The sequence below is a fragment of the Hemiscyllium ocellatum genome, chromosome 23 (genome assembly GCF_020745735.1).
Source record: "Hemiscyllium ocellatum isolate sHemOce1 chromosome 23, sHemOce1.pat.X.cur, whole genome shotgun sequence".
NCBI classification, from domain to species: Eukaryota; Metazoa; Chordata; class Chondrichthyes; order Orectolobiformes; family Hemiscylliidae; genus Hemiscyllium; species Hemiscyllium ocellatum.
In genome coordinates, this window is record NC_083423.1 from 1540204 (window position 1) to 1559485 (window position 19282).

The window sequence follows — 19282 nt, forward strand, 5'->3', positions numbered from 1 at the left end:
GTCTCTTATTAATAAAGTACCACAAGCCCTGGAGACAGCTGCATGGGTATCCTTTCCCTTCTGCAAGTTAAAAGTCACTCTGTATTTGAGGAACAAATTTCTCAAGGGTTATTGTAAAGGTACTTATGAGACACTACACAGAAGCAATTGATGAAATGTTATTTAATTAATTGGATTGTGCCACATGTAACAATTCACAGAATTCAGTCGCCTTTATGTTAGATAGACTTCTGAAGTAACAATATTCCAGTTCATCAAGTGTTTAAGCACATTTTACAAATTAGAAATTATTAATTTTCTTCAAAGTTTGTGAGAAGATATGTAGCTCGGGTGCTCGTTGTTGTGGTTCTGTTTGCCAAGCTGGGAATTTGTATCCATGAACACCAACTAGCCATGAAACGACGTGACCAGCTATCCTTAGTAGCCACACACACAGATGACAAGCAACATGAGTTCGACTGGGACAACACTACTATTATAGCGCAAGCCAAACAAAGAACAGCCAGGGAATTCCTACAGGCATGGTACTCATCCACAGATTCAATCATTAAGCACATCGACCTGGACCCAATATATCGGCCACTGCAGCAGACAGCTGGAACTGACAACCAGAAGCTGCAGAGACAAGCCACTATAAATGCCAGAGGAAACATCACAGAAGCGCTTCACAGGAGGCTCCCAAGTACTGAGTATGTCACCTAGACAGGGGACGAAACATCTGCAATATTAATTTTCTGTTTAAACTGTTTATTTTCACTTGGCTTCAAAGGAATTTTATTCCAATTTATTAAGTGCTTGAATATTATTAATGAGTAGTTGTAATTAAACACATTTAACACCATTTAAAATGTTACAAAACTCAATTTTGTAGCCAATGAGTACGATTAATAGTAATCACTGAAAAGTGATTACCATGAAACATGTAATCTCTTTATCAATATATATACTGTGTGTACATTCTGCTTATCCTGTGTACACATTGCAGGAACACTCTGTATGTACACATGATGATACAAAGCTAATAGATGACCTCATACATCTAAGCCAGAAGAAACAGCAGACCCATGATCACCATCAGTTAGAAGGACAACGGCAGCAGACACATACGAACACCACCATGTGTTAGTTCCCCTCCAAGTCACTCACCACCCTGACTTGGAAATATATCGCCGTTCCTTCACTGTCACTGAGTCAAAATTCTGGAATTTCTTCCCTAATGGAATTGTGGGTCAACCCACAGCACATTGGCTGTAGTGGTTCAAGAAGGCAGCTCTCCACCACATTCTCAAGGGGCAACCAGAGTTGGGCAATCAAATGCTGGCCCAGCCAGTGCCACCCTTGAAAAATTAAAATAAAATGATGAGCGAATATATAAATGTATTCCAAGGCAATGGATTGGATATAAACCAAAAACATGCTGAAGAAACTCAGCAGGTCAAGCAACATCTATGGAGAGGGAAACAAAGTTAATGATTCAAATGCAAAATGACAAATTCTGAAGAAAATATACTGAATTCACAATGTTAGCTTAACTTTCATTTCCATAGGGTCAGTCAGTTTGGCTGTGTTTCTCCAGAATTTTCTGTTATTATTTCAACTGTCGGTATCAACTTTGCTTTAATTTTAGCAATCAGCATAGTTACTGTTACATAAGGTAATGGTTCTGAAGGAGTTATCGTTCATGTTACATTCACTCCAACCTTTCTATTGATGCTAAACAGTCAGTAGTTGGAGACAGGGATCTCTGTTTGAGCAGTAGGTGTATCTCTATCTTGAAGGTCCTAGTGATTCTGTCTGATCAATGGAATTGTGTCTATTGCTGTCATGCAATGAACCTTCTTTATATCTAAGAGCAGTGTATCCTCTGTATATACCTTATGGTGGTAAATCATATATCAGTAATCACTAGATAGTCCTTAGACAAAACAAAGACAAGGAGGATTGGTGGCAGTGAACAACTGACAAGAACTCTAATGTAGTACCAGACACTGGTAGGAATGGCAAAGCTGCAAGGACCACCACCATAGAACGTTACAGCGCAGTACAGGCCCTTCGGCCTTTGATGTTGCACCGAAACATGAGGAGAGGAAATCCAGAAAACCCAGGGGAAATTTTCTAAAAGCCCCTCAAGGTTTTTCAGTTTAAGAGTAAGAACTGCTTTAAGAAAATGTCGGCAGGTGAGGCAGTAGCTAAACATGATCACTCTAAAAGAAAGGTGATAACCCTGTGGGAACAGCAAAATGACAAGCTCCAAAGGGAAAAGCTCATTCAGAAAATGACAAGAGGATCTGGGGCAAGAAAATAGAGAAAAGCCAGCCCCACATAGAATACTGTATTTACTCATGTAGAGGTCAAGTTTTGAAAACCTTTTATTAAGCTGAAAATAGGGGGTTGACTTATACATGAGGTACTGTTATCCAGGGGATGAAATTCATGTTGGCATGAATCAAAAAAATGGACAAACAAGAGCCAAATCTCTATATAAAATAATAAAAACAAAAGGAAAAAGAATAATGGTCATTTTTTAACTTGGGGGCGTTTACAGCAAGTTCAGAGCACAACTGTACGCGACACCTACTTCTAAGAAACTGAGGTGAACAACTGGAATACAAGGCTGAGAGCTGCCGTATGGTACCCTAGATATTTGCATGCAGAGGTCAAATATATGCATGTAAATATTACATAAATAAATATGGAGTGTGTATATATAGTTATCAAGATGCAGCTTAACAATTTGAAAATCGCATTGTGCAAATATATACTGGTGCACATTATATGCAATAACGCAGGTTACTCATTTGAATCAAAAATGTACAAATCATGCCCTTTAAGGCTGTATATATGGTCAGGAGGAGACCCCTGATAGATCAGCATTGACGTATACACAAGGTATATGAAAAATACCAGATTTTTTTGGCCAAACTTAGTGGTCTACTTATACAGAAGACTTACCTATACATGGGTATATATGGTAGATACATATATTAATGAAAACATTCTCTCTATCAGCAACAAAAAACTCTGTGCAGTAACATTAGACAAGATAAGTGGACAAGATAAAGAGAAAACTCACCATAACTAGAAAAGAGACCCACATTTAGCAAAATACTTCAATTGGAGAAGATACCTGAGACATTCATTAGGAACTATCTTATCCATAAGAGACAGAACATTGAGAAAGTCAAAGATATCCTAGTGATTTTGTATTTGATACAGAAGTAACTGTTAGTATCTTATCAGATCATTTCCCAGGTATAGAGAAGCAAATATTACAGATTACAGAGATAGAATGTACTTATCTACAGAGATAGATAAGTACATTTAAGTCGTCATTGGACAAGCATGTGGACGTACATGGAATAGTGTAGGTTAGATGGGCTTCAAATTAGTATGACAGGTCAGCGCAACATCGAGGGCCGAAGGCCTGTACTGCGCTGTAATGTTCTCTGTTATATGTTCTAAGTTACCTTTGTTTTGGAGGACGATTAAAAGCCAACCACATTACTGTGGGTCTGAAGACATGTGTAAGTCAGACCAGTTAAGGAAGTCCGATTTCCTTCCTAAAGGTCATTCATGAACCAAATGGGTCTTTACAGGAATCAATGATAGTTTCATGGTCTCCCTTACTGAAACTAGCTTTTGATTACAAATTTTTTTCTGGATGTAGGTTTGCTTGCTGAGCTGCAAGGTTAGTTTTCAGACATTTCATCACATTACTATGTAACATCTTCAGTGAGCCTCTGAATGAAGCACTGGTGGTGTAGTCCAAATTCTAGTTATATGTTTCAGTTCCCTAGGTTCGTGATGTCATTTCCTGTGGAAACAACAGGAAATGGCATCACCATAGGAAATGATGTCACCACAGGAAATGGCATCACCAACCCTAGGAAAATCAAACATAAATAGAAAGTGGGCTATACTACAAGTGCTTCATTCGGAGGCTCACTGAAGATGTTACCTAGTATGGTGATGAAATGTCTGAAAACGAACCTTCCAGCTCAGTGAGCAAACCTACAGCCAGAACCTCAACCTAAGTAACAAATCTTATCAAAATTCGCTAACACATTATTTTTATTAATGGATTTCAAATTTTACATCTGCAATGTTAAGATCTGAAGTCATGTTCTCAAAAATTTAGTTTCTGAATTATTTGCCTAGTTGTACTACTATGATAAAACCATCTCCCATTTATTGTTATCAAAAAGCAAAGTCACTTCTGGAAATGTTCTACAGCTGTCTATCCTTTACCACCAAGCATTAGATCGGCCCAAAACAATGCAAGGACAAAAGAGGACTGATGGCAATGAACTTCCTTGAATGACCCTTTCCAAGTGGCCCCTACTGGTAAAAGATGGAAAATATCATGAGGTACAAGGAGTGGTCACCTTGTAAAATATTGCAATTGCTAATGTCAAGATGATTTAAAATATAAAGTATTAATATTTAAACTTATCCCAGAACCTGATGTAGTATGGGCTGAAGTAGAAACAGGAAAGGAGAGGTCACCCTGTTGGGAGTTTTCTATAGGCCTCTGAATGGTTCCAGAGATCTAGAGGAAAGGATAGCAAAGATGATTCTTGATAGGATTGAGAGAGACAGGGTAGGTGTCATGGGGAACTTCAACTTTCCAAATATTGACTGGGAACACTATAGTATGAGTACTATAGATGGGTTAGTTTTTGTCCAGTGTGTGCAGGAGGGCTTCCTGACACAGTATGTAGACAGGCCTACAAGGGGCTGAGCCACATTAGATTTGGTACTGGGTAATGAGCCCGGCCAGGTGTTAGACTTGGAGGTAGGTGAGCACTTTGGTGATAGCAATCACAATTCTGTTATGTTTACTTTAGTGATAGAAAGGGATAGGTGTATACCACTGGGTAAGAGTTACAGCTGGGGGAAAGGCAATTATGATGTGATTAGGCAAGATTTAGGAAGCATAGGATGGTGAAGGAAACTGCAGGGATGGGCACATTAGAAATGTGGAGCTTATTCGTGGAACAGCTACTGTGTGCCCTTGGTAAGTATGTACCTGTCAGGCAGGGAGGAAGCTGTAGAGCGCGGGAGCCGTGGTTTACGAAGGAAGTGGAATCTCTGGTCAAAAGGAAGAAGCAGGTTTATGTTAGGATGAGTTGTGAAGGCTCAGTTAGGGCACTTGAGGGTTACAAGGTAGCTAGGAAAGGCCTAAAGAGAGAACTCAGAAGAGCCAGGAGGAGACATGAGAAGTTGTTGGCGGATAGGATCAGGGTAAACCCTAAGGCTTTTTATAGGTATTTAAGGAATAAAAGAATGACCGAGAGTAAGATTAGGGCCAATCAAGGATAGTAGTGGGAAGTTGTTTGTGGAGTCAGAGGAGATAGGTGAAGCACTAAATGAATATTTTTCGACAGTATTCACTCTAGAAAATGACAATGTTGTCGAGGAGGATACTGAGATACAGGCTACTAGACTAGGTGGGATTGAGGTTCACAAGGAGGAGGTATTAGAAATCCTGCAGAGTGTGATAATAGTTAAGTCCCCTGGGCCGGATGGGATTTATCCTAGGATCATCTGGGAAGCCTGGGAGGAGATTGCCGAGCCTCTGGCATTGATCTTTAAATCATCATTGTCTATAGGAATAGTGCCAGAAGACTGGAGAATAGCTAATGTGGTTTTCCTGTTCAAGAAGGGGAGTAGAGACAATCCTGGTAATTACAGACCAGTGAGCCTTACTTCAGTTGTTGGTAAAGTGTTGGAAAAGGTTATAAGAGATAGGATTTATAATCATCTAGAAAATAATAATCTGATTGAGGAGAGTCAGCACAATTTTGTGAAGGGTAGGTCGTGCTTCACAAACCTTATTGAGTTCTTTGAGAAGGTGACCAAACAGGTAGATGAACGTAAACCGGTTGATGTGGTGTATATGGATTTCAGCAAGGTGTTCGATAAGGTTCCCCACTGTAGGCTATTGTACAAAATGTGGAGGAATGGGATTGTGGGAGATATAGCAGTTTGGATCACTAATTGGCTTGCTGAAAGAAGACAGAGGGTGCTGATTGATGGGAAATGTTCATCCTGGAATCCAGTTACCAGTGGTGTACCACAAGGGTTGGTGTTGGGTCCACTGCTGGTCATCATTTTTATAAATGACCTGGATGAGGGCTTAGAAAGCTGGGTTAGTAAATTTGTAGATGACACTAAGGTCGATGGAGCTGTGGATAGTGACGAAGGATGTAGTAGGTTACAGAGAGACATAGGTAAGCTGCAGAGCTGGGCAGAGAGGTGGCAGATGGAGTTTAATGCGGACAAATGTAAGGTGATTCACTTTGGTTGGAGTAACCGGAATGCAAAGTACTGGGCTAATGGTAAGATTCTTGGTAGTGGAGATGAGCAGAGAGATCTCGGTGTCCATGTACACAGATCCTTGAAAGTTGCCACCCAAGTTGACAGGGTTGTTAAGAAGGCATACAGTGTTTTAGCTTTTATTAATAGAGGGATTGAGTTCCGGAACCAGGAGGTTATGCTGCAGCTGGACACAACCCTGGTAAGGCCGCACTTGGAGTATTGTGTACAGTTCTGGTCACTGCGTTATAAGAAGGATGTGGAAGCTTTGGAAAGGGTGCAGAAGAGATTTACTGGGATATTGCCTGGTGTGGAGGGAAGGTCTTACTAGGAAAGGCTGAGGGACTTGAGGCTGTTTTCATTGGAGAGAAGAAGGTTGAGAGGTGACTTAATAGAGACATATAAGATAATTAGAGGGTTAGATCGTGTGGACAGGGAGAGCCTTTTTCCAAGTATGGTGACGGCGAGCACGAGAGGGCACAGCTTTAAATTGAGGGGTGATAGATATAGGACAGATGTTAGAGGTAGTTTCTTTACTCAAGAGTAGTAAGGGTATGGAATGCTTTGCCTGCAACGGTAGTAGATTCGCCAACTTTAAGTACATTTAAGTCGTCATTGGACAGACATATGGACGTACATGGAATAGTGTAAGTTAGATGGGTTTCAGATTGTTATGACAGGTCAGCGCAACATCAAGGGCCGAAGGGCCTGTACTGCGCTGTAATGTTCTATGTTCTATATGTTCTAAAAGCTTTGTTCTGTTTGAGAAATAAACAATTATAAAATGAACTGGAGCATTACAAAGTAGCCACTAAACTCACCTGGTCTGAAAGCAGTCAAACTCAGCAAGGGAAAGGTCAAGACCAACAGTAACTAACAAGATCTAACATGGTCAAAACTATCCAAAACAACCTGAAAAAAGCTTTCTAAATTATCTAGACATGAAAATTATTTACCTGAAATGCATAATTTTCAAATGGATCTTCAAAATGGCTCTTGGGGATGAGATTTCTCAATGATAAATCTTTGCTCTGGCAAAATCTAAGTCCAAAACCCATATGGAAACAAAAGAGTTGTGTGTCCCCTCCCCCTCTCTAAAACAGGAATACAGGGGTCCTCCAACAATGGGCCATCAAAGTTTACTAAAAGCTGGATTGCTTTCTTTCTGGCCTAACAGTCAGTATTTGCATTTGGTAAAAACAATGACTGCAGAGGCTGGAAACCAGATTCTGGATCAATGGTGCTGGAAGAGCACAGCAGTTCAGGCAGCATCTGAGGAGCAGCAAAATCCACGTTTCAGGCAAAAGCCCTTCATCAGGAATAAAGGCAGAGAGCCTGAAGGGTGGAGAGACAAGCTAGAAGAGGTGGGGGTGGGGGCAGAAAGTAGCATAGAGTACAATAGGTGAGTGGGGGAGGGGATGAGGGTGATAGGTCAGGGAGGAGGGTGGAGTGGATAGGTGGAAAAGAAGATAGGCAGGTAGGACAAGTCATGGCGACAGTGCTGAGCTGGAATTCTTTGTTGCTATAGAAAACAGCAACATCCAGAAACATCCAGTTAGGAATGAATCCTAAAGAGAAAGACTCACAGAATGCAACATCTTTGTTTCTCTCTCTGGTTCTGCACAAGTGATTAACTCTGATAGATAACTGCTTCTCACAAAACTGAACCAGCTCATTCTGAAAATCCTCACTGGAACCTCCAGGTCAACATTTGACTGCATAATTCCTTCACCAAAGAAACGGAAATGTCTTTGCTTCAATTCCACCTCCCCATACCCTGTATCTTGTATATTTGCTGAATAGAGTCAAAGATTTGCACTTCAGGGAAACAGATCCTTCAGTCTACGTCATCCATGCGGACCACATATCCCAAAATTAACTAGTCTCTTTTGTCTGAATTTGGCCCATATTGCTCTAAATCTTTCCTCTTCATAAACTTGTCCAAATGTCTTTTAAATGTTGTAATTGTACTAGTCTCTACCACTTGCTCTGGCAGCTCATTCCATACTTCTACCCCTCTGTGTTAAAATGTTTAACCCCAGTTCCTTTTAAATCTTTCCTCTCTCACCATAAATCTATGCCCTCTCGTTGTGAACTCCCTCACCACTGGAAAAAGGCCTTTGCTATTCACCTTATCTATGCACCTCTACCTCCTATGCTCCAGGTAAAAAAGTCCCGCCTATCCCACCTCTCCTTATATTTCCAGTACTGGCACCATCCTTGTAAACATTTTCCCCACCTTTTCCAGTTTAATAACATCCTTCCTATAGCAAAGAAACTAGAATTGCATGCAGTATTCCAAAAATGGCCCAACCAATGTCTTGTACAGTACCAACATGACCTCCTAATTCATATTCTTAATGCAATGACCAATGAAGGCAAGCATGCCAAATGCCTTCTTCACTACCCTGTGTTGCTGCTTTCAAGGAACTATGAACCTGCACCTCTCTGTCCCTCTGTTCGACAACACTTGCCAGGCTCTACCATTATCTGTGTAAAGATTAGACTGGTATTGGAAATGCACAGCAAGTCAGGCAGCATCCGAGGAGCAGGAAAATCGATGTTTCGGGCAGGAGCCCTTCACCGGGAATAGAGGCAGGGAGCCTTGGGGGTGGAGAGATAAATGGGAGGGAAAGTGACTGGGGAGAAGGTAGCTGGGAGTGCAATTTGGTGGATGGGAGAAGGAGTAAAGTGATAGGTTGGAGAGGAGGGTGGAGTGGATAGCTGGGAAGGAAGATTGACAGGTGGGACAGGCCATGAGGATGGTGCTGAGCTGGAAGGTTGGAGCTGGGGTGAGGTGGGGGAGGGGAAATGAGGAAATTGATGAAATCCACATTGATGCCATAGGGTTGAAGAGCTCTGAGGTGGAAGATGAGGCATTCTTCCTCCAGGCGTCGGGTGGTGAGGGAGCGGTGGTGGAGGAGGCCCAGGACCTCCATGTCCTTGGCAGAGTGGGAGGGGGCGTTGAAATGTTGGGCCACAGGGCGGTGTGGTTGATTGGTGCGGGAAAAGTCCTGCCCTAGTTTGCCCTACCAAAATGAAACACCTTGCATTTATCAAAATTAAACTCCATCTGTTGACTCGTGTGTGTGCAGGGCACAGAATTCAGAACACGTTTTATCTTTTGAAGAAGGTTTGTACTCTTTGTATTTGAGTGAGTTTACAATAAAGCTTACTCATCAATTTTGATTATCTCAAGAGTCTGTCAGACTTACGTCTTCATAGCTTTAATACATGATCAGGTACATGTTGAATTTTGTTAATTCTGTTATCTGAGTATTACACTAATGATAAATATTCTAGGATTTTAACACTGAATGATGTGACTAGAAATGTTAGTGCTGAAAATCCTTTAAAATATTGTAATAACATTTATAAGGCCCAAGTCAGGAGTTTGATGGAATACTCCCCACTTGCCTGGATGGGTGCAGCTCCAACAACCTTTCACGTATGTTTTTTATAAAGATTAGATTAGATTACTTACAGTGTGGAAACAGACCTTTTGGCCCAACAAGTCAACCCCGACCCTCTGAAGAGCAACTCACCCAGACCCATTCCCCTACATTTACTCCTTCACAGGCAATTTAGCACGGCCAATTCACCTAACCTGCACATTTTTTTGGATTGTGGGAGGAAACCCACGCAGACACGAGGACAATGTGCAAACTCCACACAGACAGTTGCCTGAGGCAGGAATTGAACCCGGGTCTCTGGCGTTGTGAGGCAGCAGTGCTAACCACTGTGTCATCATGTCGGTCCTTCTCATCCATGCAAACCAAGTTTCCCAAACTAAACCAGTCCCATTTACCTGCATTTGGCCCAAATCCCTCTAAACTTTTCCTATTCATGGCTTTTAAAGATTGTACCTGTATCTGCATCGATCACTTCCTCTGCTGTTCACTCTATGCACAGTGGTGGTAAGCTGCCTTCCTGAACCTCTGCACTCCATGTGCTGGGGGTAGACCCACAATGCCCCAAGAGAGGAAATTCTAGGATTGTGACCCAATGACAGTGAAGGAACAGTGATATATCTCCAAGTCAGAATGGTGAGTGGCTTGGAGAGGAACTTGCATGAAGTGGACTCAGCCATTGGTGAGTCAGGAGGTGAGTTACTTGCCACAGTATTCCTCGCCTCTGACCTGCTCTTGCAACTATTGCATTTAGGTTGCAAGAGGAGTTGAGGTTCTGGTCAATGGTAACCCCCAGGATCTTGATCGTGGGGGATTGAGTGATGGTAACACCATAAAGCAGCAGTAATTTGATTGTCTCTTATTGGAGATGGTCATTGCCTGTCATTTGTGTGGCATGAATGTTACTTGTTACTTGTCAGCCCAGAATATTGTCCAGAACTTGTTGCATTTGAACACGGACTACTTTAGTACCTGAGGAGTTACGAATGGAGCTGAACATTGTGCAATCATTGGCAAACATCCCTCCTTCTGACTCTATGATGGAGGGATGACAATGTTTTAGCGTACTGCAATGCCCTGAGGAACACCAGCAGATGTATCCTGGAGCTGAGATAACTGATCTCCAACAGCCACAACCATCTTCCTATGAATCAAATCAGCAGAAAGTTTGTCTCTGATACCCACTGGTTCCAGTTTTGCGAGGGCTGTTGATGCCACACTTGGTCGAATGCAGCATCACCCTTAGAGCTGAGCTCTTTTGTCCATGTTTGAACCAAGGCTGAAAACTGAAAATCGAGAAATGAGTGGCCTTGGCAGAACTCAAACTGGCGTCACTGAGCAGGTTATTGCTGAGCAGGTGCTGCTTGATGCCACCTTCCATCACTTTACTGATGATCGAGAGTGGGCTGATTGGGCTGTAATTGGTGGGTTGGATTTGTCCTATGTTTTGTGAATAGCTTTTTGTGCAGTTCTCATTATGCCAGTTCAAGAAGAATATATAGAAAATGTTTGAGGGATAATAACAATCAAAACTATGGCTATAAAGAAAGATATGAGATCAAAGGGCTTTCGAGCTGGAGTAGAGAGGTTTAAATGGAGATATAGGAGAGGTTTGAAAATTAACATTTTAAAAGGGTAAACAGAGCAAAATTATTTCCATTGCTTGTTGAGTTGCTGACAAGAAAATCTGTGTGTTCGGAGAGCAAGAACCCAAGGTTAGAATATTTGAACATTGGGCGGCATGGTGGCACAGTGGTTAGCACTGCTGCCTCACAGCGCCTGAGACCCGGGTTCAGTTCCCGCGTCAGGCGACGGACTGTGTGGAGTTTGCACATTCTCCCCGTATCTGCGTGGGTTTCCTCCGGGTGCTCCGGTTTCCTCCCACAGTCCAAAGATGTGCGGGTCAGGTGAATTGACTATGCTAAATTGCCCGTAGTGTTAGGTAAGGGGTAAATGTAGGGGTATGGGTGGGTTGCGCTTCGGCGGGTCGGTGTGGACTTGTTGGGCCGAAGGGCCTGTTTCCACACTGTAAGTAATCTAATCTAATTGTTGTATTTGGTCAAATCAGAAATCTGAGGAAGATAACATAAGAATCTCTGCAGAGACAGGACAGGCAGATGTAACTGAAGTAAACCACTGAAACTGAACAGGCACAAGTAGAATTACATCCTTCAGTGACGGTTATAATTCAACGGCATCTTTCACATCAGATGTCAAACCTTCTTAATATCTATTTTCAAATTAGATTGCTTCTTCCATTCTCACTGCTCTTGCTGGTATTTACCATGTCCAGTACTCCATTCCCCTCATCTCTGTAAGAGACTGCTGCTCATTTCTGTGACCAATACCTGGCAGAACCCAGGGGTGGCACGGTGGCTCAGTGGTGAGCAGTGCTGCCTCACAGCACCAGGAACCTGGGTTCAATTCCAGCCTCAGGTGACTGTCTGTGTAGAGTTTGCACGTTGGCCCTGTGTCTGTGTGGATTACTTCCCACAGTCCAAAGATGAGCAGGTTAGGGGAATTGGCTATGCTAAATTGCCCATTGTGCTCAGGGACGTGTAGGTTAGGTGCATTAGTCAGGTGTACATATAAGGTAGGGGGAATTGATCTGGGTGGGTTACTTTTCGGAGGGTTGATTTGGACCTTATGGGCTGTAGGACCTGTTTCCACACTACAGGGATTCTAGGATTCGAATACCCTCTTTCGATGCTAGTTATAATCAGCTGTGAGACTGTTATTGTAGAATAGTTCACTCAAAGTGGTTTTCAGAGCTTATACATGCATCAAGGCTTTTTGGGAGACCTGGTGCCCAGCATGTGGAAGTATCTCCAGAGTGGGTCTTCAGGAGAAACGAATATTGGCAAGGTCAGTAGCAGATTGCAAAGAATAGGTGGGTGTTGCTTCCCCATATCTCAGATTCAGAATCCAATATTTACAGACTCAAGATGAAGCACCATTATTAGGAAGAACTTCACATTTATTTGTTGATCATATCTTTCTATGATAATGGGCACATACCTTCGAAACACCCTTGTTTATGTTGATCAGATTGAATGAAAATATATGATCTTTGGCCCCGACAAAGAGTCTGCCTTTCTCCTCATCCAACAAGAACGTCTGGTAACCAGAGCTGTTTGCAATTCCAACAAAAGTGACAACGCTGTTTAATTCCATCATTTCTGTGGAAAAGAGAGAACAATCTTGAGTGAAAGATTAAGCGACTTCAGCTATTCTGATTGACATTGTCATGACATAACAGATTTGAAACAAAAATGTAAAGGCTTCGGAGATGTCATAAATTCTCAACATGCAAAAACTTGAAGGGGGTACATGCTTTAGGGAGGAATGCTGTCTAATTGTTTTGATTAATCCTGCCTCAGGTGAGGATTTGGGATGGTAAGGCATCCTTTAGGTTATTGTGGTGAGCAAACACTAAGGGGAACAGAATCAAAGTCAAAGTCCAGCAGGGAAACTCAGCTGGACTGCCTTTGGTGAGGTTGTTTCTAACTGACGCCAGAACAATAACGCAGATATAAAACGGCTTCTTGAACCAAACCAGCTGCTCACTTGAACTGGTGTCAGCTGATAAACATGAAGCGCAACCTCCCTCTCGATATTGTAACCGTTTCTAACCTTTCAGTGACTGATCCAGGAGTGTCCAGGTTCACTGAAACAATTCCCCAGAAACATCTGAATGAGTACTTTTTGTCAGTATTCACTCAGGAACAGGACATTGTTGCCGATGTGAATATTGAGTCACAATTAATTAGAATGGATGGTTTTGAGGTATGTAGGAAGAGGTGTTGGAATTTCTGGAAAGGGTGAATGTAGATAAGTCCCCTGGGCCAGATGGCATTTATCCTAGGATTCTCTGGGACGCAAGGGAGGAGATTGCAGAGCCATTGGCCTTGATTTTTATGTCCTCGTTGTCTACAGGAATACTGCCAGAAGACTGGAGGATAGCAAATGTGGTTCCCTTGTTCAAGAAGGGGCGTAGGGATAACCCTAGTAACTATAGGCCGGTGAGTCTTACCTCTGTTGTGGGCAAAGTCTTAGACAGAATTGTAAGGGATAGGATTTATGAACATCTGGATAGGAATAATGTGATCAAGGATAGTCAGCATGGTTTTGTGAAGGGCAGGTCGTGCCTCACAAACCTTATTGAGTTCTTTGAGAAGGTGACTAAGGAGATGGATGAGGGTAATTCAGTAGATGTGGTGTATATGGATTTTAGTAAGGCATTTGATAAGGTTCCCCATGGTAGGCTACTGCAAAAATTACAGAGGTATGGCATTGAGGGTACGTTAGAGGTTTGGATTAGGAATTGGCTGGCTGGAAGAAGACAGAGGGTAGTAGTTGATGGTAAAGGTTCATCTTGGAGTGCAGTTACTAGCGGTGTTCCGCAAGGATCTGTTTTGGGACCATTGCTGTTTGTCATTTTTATAAATGACCTGGAGGAGGGGCTAGAAGGTTGGGTGAGCAAGTTTGTGGATGATACGAAAGTCGGTGGAGTTGTTGACAGTGAGGAAGGATGTGGCAGGTTACAGCGGGATATAGATAAGCTGCAGAGCTGGGCAGAAAGGTGGCAAATGGAGTTCAATGTAGCTAAGTGTGAAGTGATTCACTTTGGTAAGAGTAACAAGAAGGTGGACTACTGGGCTAATGGTTGGATACTTGGTAGTGTGGATGAGCAGAGGGGTCTTGGTGTCCATGTACACAGATATCTGAAAGTTGCCACCCAGGTAAATAGTGCTGTGAAGAAGGCATATGGTGTACTGGCTTTTATTGGTAGAGGAATTGAGTTCCGGAGTCCTGAGGTCATGTTGCAGTTGTATAAGACTCTGGTGCGGCCGCATCTGGAGTATTGTGTGCAGTTTTGGTCGCCATACTATAGGAAGGATGTGGAGGCACTGGAACGGGTGCAGACGAGGTTTACCAGGATGTTGCCTGGTATGGTAGGAAGATCGTATGAGGAAAGGCTGAGGCACTTGGGGCTGTTCTCATTGGAAAAAAGATTTAGGGGTGACTTGATAGAGGAGTACAAGATGATTAGGGGTTTAGATAGGGTTGACCATGAGAACCTTTTTCCACGTATGGAGTCAGCTATTACGAGGGGGCATAGCTTTAAATTAAGGGGTGGTAGGTATAGACTAATGTTAGGGGTAGATTCTTTACTCAGCGAGTTGTGAGTTCATGGAATGCCCTGCCAATAGCAGTGGTGGACTCTCCCTCTTTATGGGCATTTAAACGGGCATTGGATAGGCATATGGAGGAAAGTGGGCTAGTATAGGTTAGGTGGACTTGGATCGGCGCAACATTGAGGGCCAAAGGGCCTGTACTGCACTGTATTTTTCTATGTTCTATGTTCTATGTTTCTCTTCAAAGTGAAAAAGGCAGGCTACGTGGTTTCAGTAGCCAAGTCTACAGATTATAGGAACTCTTGTGGCACAGTGGTAGTATCCTTAACCTTGAGCCAGGAGACCCAGGTTCAGGCAGCATCCAAGGAGCAGGAGAATCGACGTTTCGGGCATAAGCCCTTCTTTAGGAATGAGGAAAGTGTGTCCAGCAGGCTAAGATAAAAGGTAGGGAGGAGACACTTGGAGGAGGGGCATTGGAAATGCGATAGGTGGAAGGAGGTGAAGGTGAGGGTGATAGGTCAGAGTGGGGGTGGGGGCAGAGAGGTCAGGAAGAAGATTGCAGGTCAAGAAGGCGTTGCTGAGTCGAAGGGTTGGGACTGAGACAAGGTGGGGGGAGGGGAAATGAGGAAGCTGGAGAAATCTGCATTCATCCCTTGTGGTTGGAAGGTTCCTAGGTGGAAGATGAGGTGCTCTTCCTCCAGGCGTCGTGTTGCCATGGTCTGGTGATGGAGGAGGCCAAGGACCTGCATATCCTTGGTGGAGTTGGAGGGGGAGTTGAAGTGTTGAGCCACGGGGCGATTGGGTCGGTTGTTGAGGATGTACTAAAGGTGTCCTCTGAAAAGTTCAGCAAGTAGGCGGCCTGTCTCCCCAATATAGAGAAGGCCACATCGGGTGCAGCGGATGCAGTAAATGATGTGTGTGGATGTGTAGATGAATTTGTGATGGATATGGAAGGATCCCTTGGGGCCTTGGAGGGAAGTGAGAGGTGTGGGTGCAAGTTTTGCATTTCTTGTGGTTGCAGGGGAAGGTGCCGGGAGTGGAGGTTGGATTGGTGGGGGTTGTGGACCTGACAAGGGAGTCGCGGAGGGAGTGGTCTTTCCGGAACACTGATAGGGGAGGGGAGGGAATGACGAAGGTGGTGGGGTCTGTTTGGAGGTGGCGGAAATGACAAAGGATGATACGATGTATCTGGGGTGGTAGTTGAGGTCCAGTGGGGTTCTGTCCTGGTGGCGATTGGAAGGGCGGGGTTGAAGGGCGGAGGAGCGGGAAGTGGAGGAGATGCGGTGGAGAGCATCGTCAACCACATCTGAGGGGAAATTGCAGTCTTTGAAGAAGGAGGCCATCTGGGTTTTACGGCATTGGAACTGGTTGTCCTGGGAGCAGATGCAGCGGAGGCGAAGGAATTGGGAATATGGGATGGCATTTTTGCAGGGGGCAGGGTGAGAGGAGGTGTAATCTAGGTAGCTTTGGGAGTCGGTTGGTTTATAGTAAATGTCTGTGTTGAGTTGGTCACCCGAGATAGTAATGGAGAGGTCTAGGAAGGGGAGGGAGGAGTCTGAGGCGGTCCAGGTAAATCCGATGAAGAAGCAGGCATAGCTGGGGCCCATGCGGGTGCCCATGGCTACTCTTTTGGTTTGGAGGAAGTGGGAGGATTGGAAAGAGAAGTTATTCAGGGTGAGGACCAGTTCAGTCAGTCGAAGGAGGGTGTCAGTGGAAAGGTACTGGTTGGGTCAACGGGAAAGGAAGAAGCAGAGGGCTTGGAGTCCTTCGTGATGGGGGATGGAGGTGTAAACGGACTGGATGGTGAAGATAAGGCATTGGGGGCCGGGGGAGCAAAAATCATGGAGGAGGTGGAGGGCGTGGGTGGTGTCCCGAATGTAGGTGGGGAGTTCTTGGACTAAGGGGGACAGGACCGTGTCGAGGTACGCGGAGATGAGTTCGGTGGGGCAGGAGCAGGCTGCGACAATGGGTCGGCCGGGGCAGTCAGGTTTGGGGCAGGAGATAGAAATGGGCGGTTGTGGGACTCTGAGGTTGGGCGGTGGATGGGAGATCCCCTGAAGTGATGAGGTTATGGATGGTCTGGGAGATGATGGTTTGATGGTGGGAGGTGTGATCATAGTCAAGGGGGCAGTAGGAGGAAGTGTCTGCGAGCTGGCATTTAGCCTCAGCAATGTAAAGACCCAGGTTCAAGTCCCACCTGCTCCAGAGGTGTGGGATAATATCTCTGAACAGGTTAATATAGAAAACATCTACTCTCAGTCAAGACCCACATGTCTTCATCATGCTGTATCGTGTCTGAATGGTTATGTGTGAACAGACTAGAATGTTAGTAAAAACAGAGTGAGGGAGTAGCCTTCTTCAATGCATAATCTTATCCAAAATCATTTGAACACCAGGACAATGTGAGATACTATTTAAATACCTCTGTTCCTCCGCATCTCCTGATGTTCTTCAATCCTTTCATCATATTGAGTGGGATCGTTACCTGCATTCCCAATATTCCAACAGGGAATCCCATTGCAGAATCTCACCATTGTTCCAGCAGAGGAGGAGGCCATTCAGCCCACTGTAACTGTATGGATTCTCCAGATGGGCATCTTATTTAGTGCCATCCCCATATCCCTGCTCAGGAGGTGGACTTGGCCCAGGGGCATTATTGTTGGTCTATTTATCCAAAGACCCAGATAATGTTCGGGATACCCAGATTTGAATACTGCTATGGCAGATGGTGGAATTGAATATTCTAAAAACCTGGAATCAAGAGTCTAAAGATGATTATGAATCCATTGTTGATGGTCAGGGGGAAAAAAAATCTGATTCACTAATGTCCTTCAAGGAAGGAATCTGCCATCCTTACCTGGTCTGGACCACATGTGACTCCAGACCCACAGCAATGTGGTTGACTCCTAACTGCCCTCTGGGTAATTAGGGATGGACAATAAATGCTGGCCCAGCTAGGGACACCCACATACTGTGAAGGAATAAAAAATATTGCTCTTTTTCAACTAATCACCCATGTCTTTTGGAATGTGTCTCCACCACACATTCAGATGATACACTCTAGGCTGCAGCTAGTCCCTGTGTGAAAAGGTTTCTCATGTCACTTTTTGTTCGTCTGCTAATTAACAGTAATCTCTGGCTTTTCATTCATGATTCTTTTCCAAGTGAGGTTATTTTCTCCCTATCAACTTTATTAAGCCTCCCATGATACTGAATACTTCAACTAGGACTCCTGTCAGCCTTCTCCTCTCCAGCCTCTTCTTCATAGACACACCCCCCCCCAACCCCCCACCCCCCCAACCACATCTCTTCACTTTGTACCACCCAGTCCTTATTTAAAATTCCATCTCTTTCACCAAGTCACTCATCTCTCCATCTAACATTGTCTCTCTTGTTTTAAATTTACTTTTACATCATTGTGTTTTATGCAGTGCCTTTGAAATATTTTTCAGCACTGAAGGCCCTACATAAATGCAAGTTGATGTTGATGTAGGTGCCATTTATAGATATTTAACAGTTCTGAAGGTGTAATCGCTAAATTCCAGATGTTCTGATGAAAGGTCAACTTTGAGACTGTTATTCTTCTCTTTTCAAAACTAATAAACATGCTGGGTGTTTTAATGTGTTTCTTTTATTTTAATCAGATTTTTAGTTATGTTCACCTCACTGCTTTCCTTGTTTATATTTCACAATATGGTCATTTCTTTTGCCCAGTCAAAAGAGTTTCCATGTTTGCCACCTTCCGCTATTTGTGGTTGTAAATACTGTGCTACAAGATGGACAGTCGGTTTCTTTTTGGCAAAAGCTAATTAAAGTGCCTTCGGACTGTTAGAGAAATGAGACTGAGTCGCGTTCCTGAACCTTGTCACACTGGCACAATGTCAGGTTTTGAAGTGATACTGGAAGTCAGCACTGCAGGGCTATGTCAGTAAATATTGTGCTGCAATGGAGCTTGTACACAGGTATGAAAGCGATGAAGAGAAACAGGGATGGAGGCAAGCCCCATCTGGACCATTGCCAGTTTTTCGAGGGGCCGATATCTACACACAGCTCGTCTACTCTGGTTTTTTTTTAAAGGGAGTGAAAAGTCTTTGTTCCAATATCTTTTCCATAAATTTTATGTTCTTTCTTCTTGTGTTAATTCCTTTTATCCTCCTCTCTAATCTTACATTTTCTTAATTTTTGTAATCTTAATTTTAATAGAATTTAATACCTAGTCAAAATCTTCAGTATTCTTTATTTGCTCCTAATTATTTTTCACTCCTGACTGTATTCCTCCTTTAGGATCTGTACGCACACATGTCCACTTCTTGTTGGTTCACTTTCTAATATTAGAAACTGTGGGGCTGGGGCTGGGGCTGGGGCTGGGGCTGGGGCTGGGGCTGGGGCTGGGGCTGGGACTGGGGCTGGGGCTGG

General features: G+C 43.6%; 1 protein-coding gene across 2 annotated transcripts in view; it reads right to left on the bottom strand.

The window, feature by feature from the left end:
- The window catches only part of sema3ab (sema domain, immunoglobulin domain (Ig), short basic domain, secreted, (semaphorin) 3Ab), a 256069-nt gene that overhangs the window by 156485 nt on the left and 80302 nt on the right, over positions 1–19282 (bottom strand). For both annotated transcript variants that reach the window (XM_060842583.1, XM_060842582.1), the window contains exon 2: positions 12747–12907. In XM_060842583.1, the coding sequence (XP_060698566.1) occupies positions 12747–12907 (161 nt within the window). The remainder of the gene's footprint in view (positions 1–12746; positions 12908–19282) is intronic.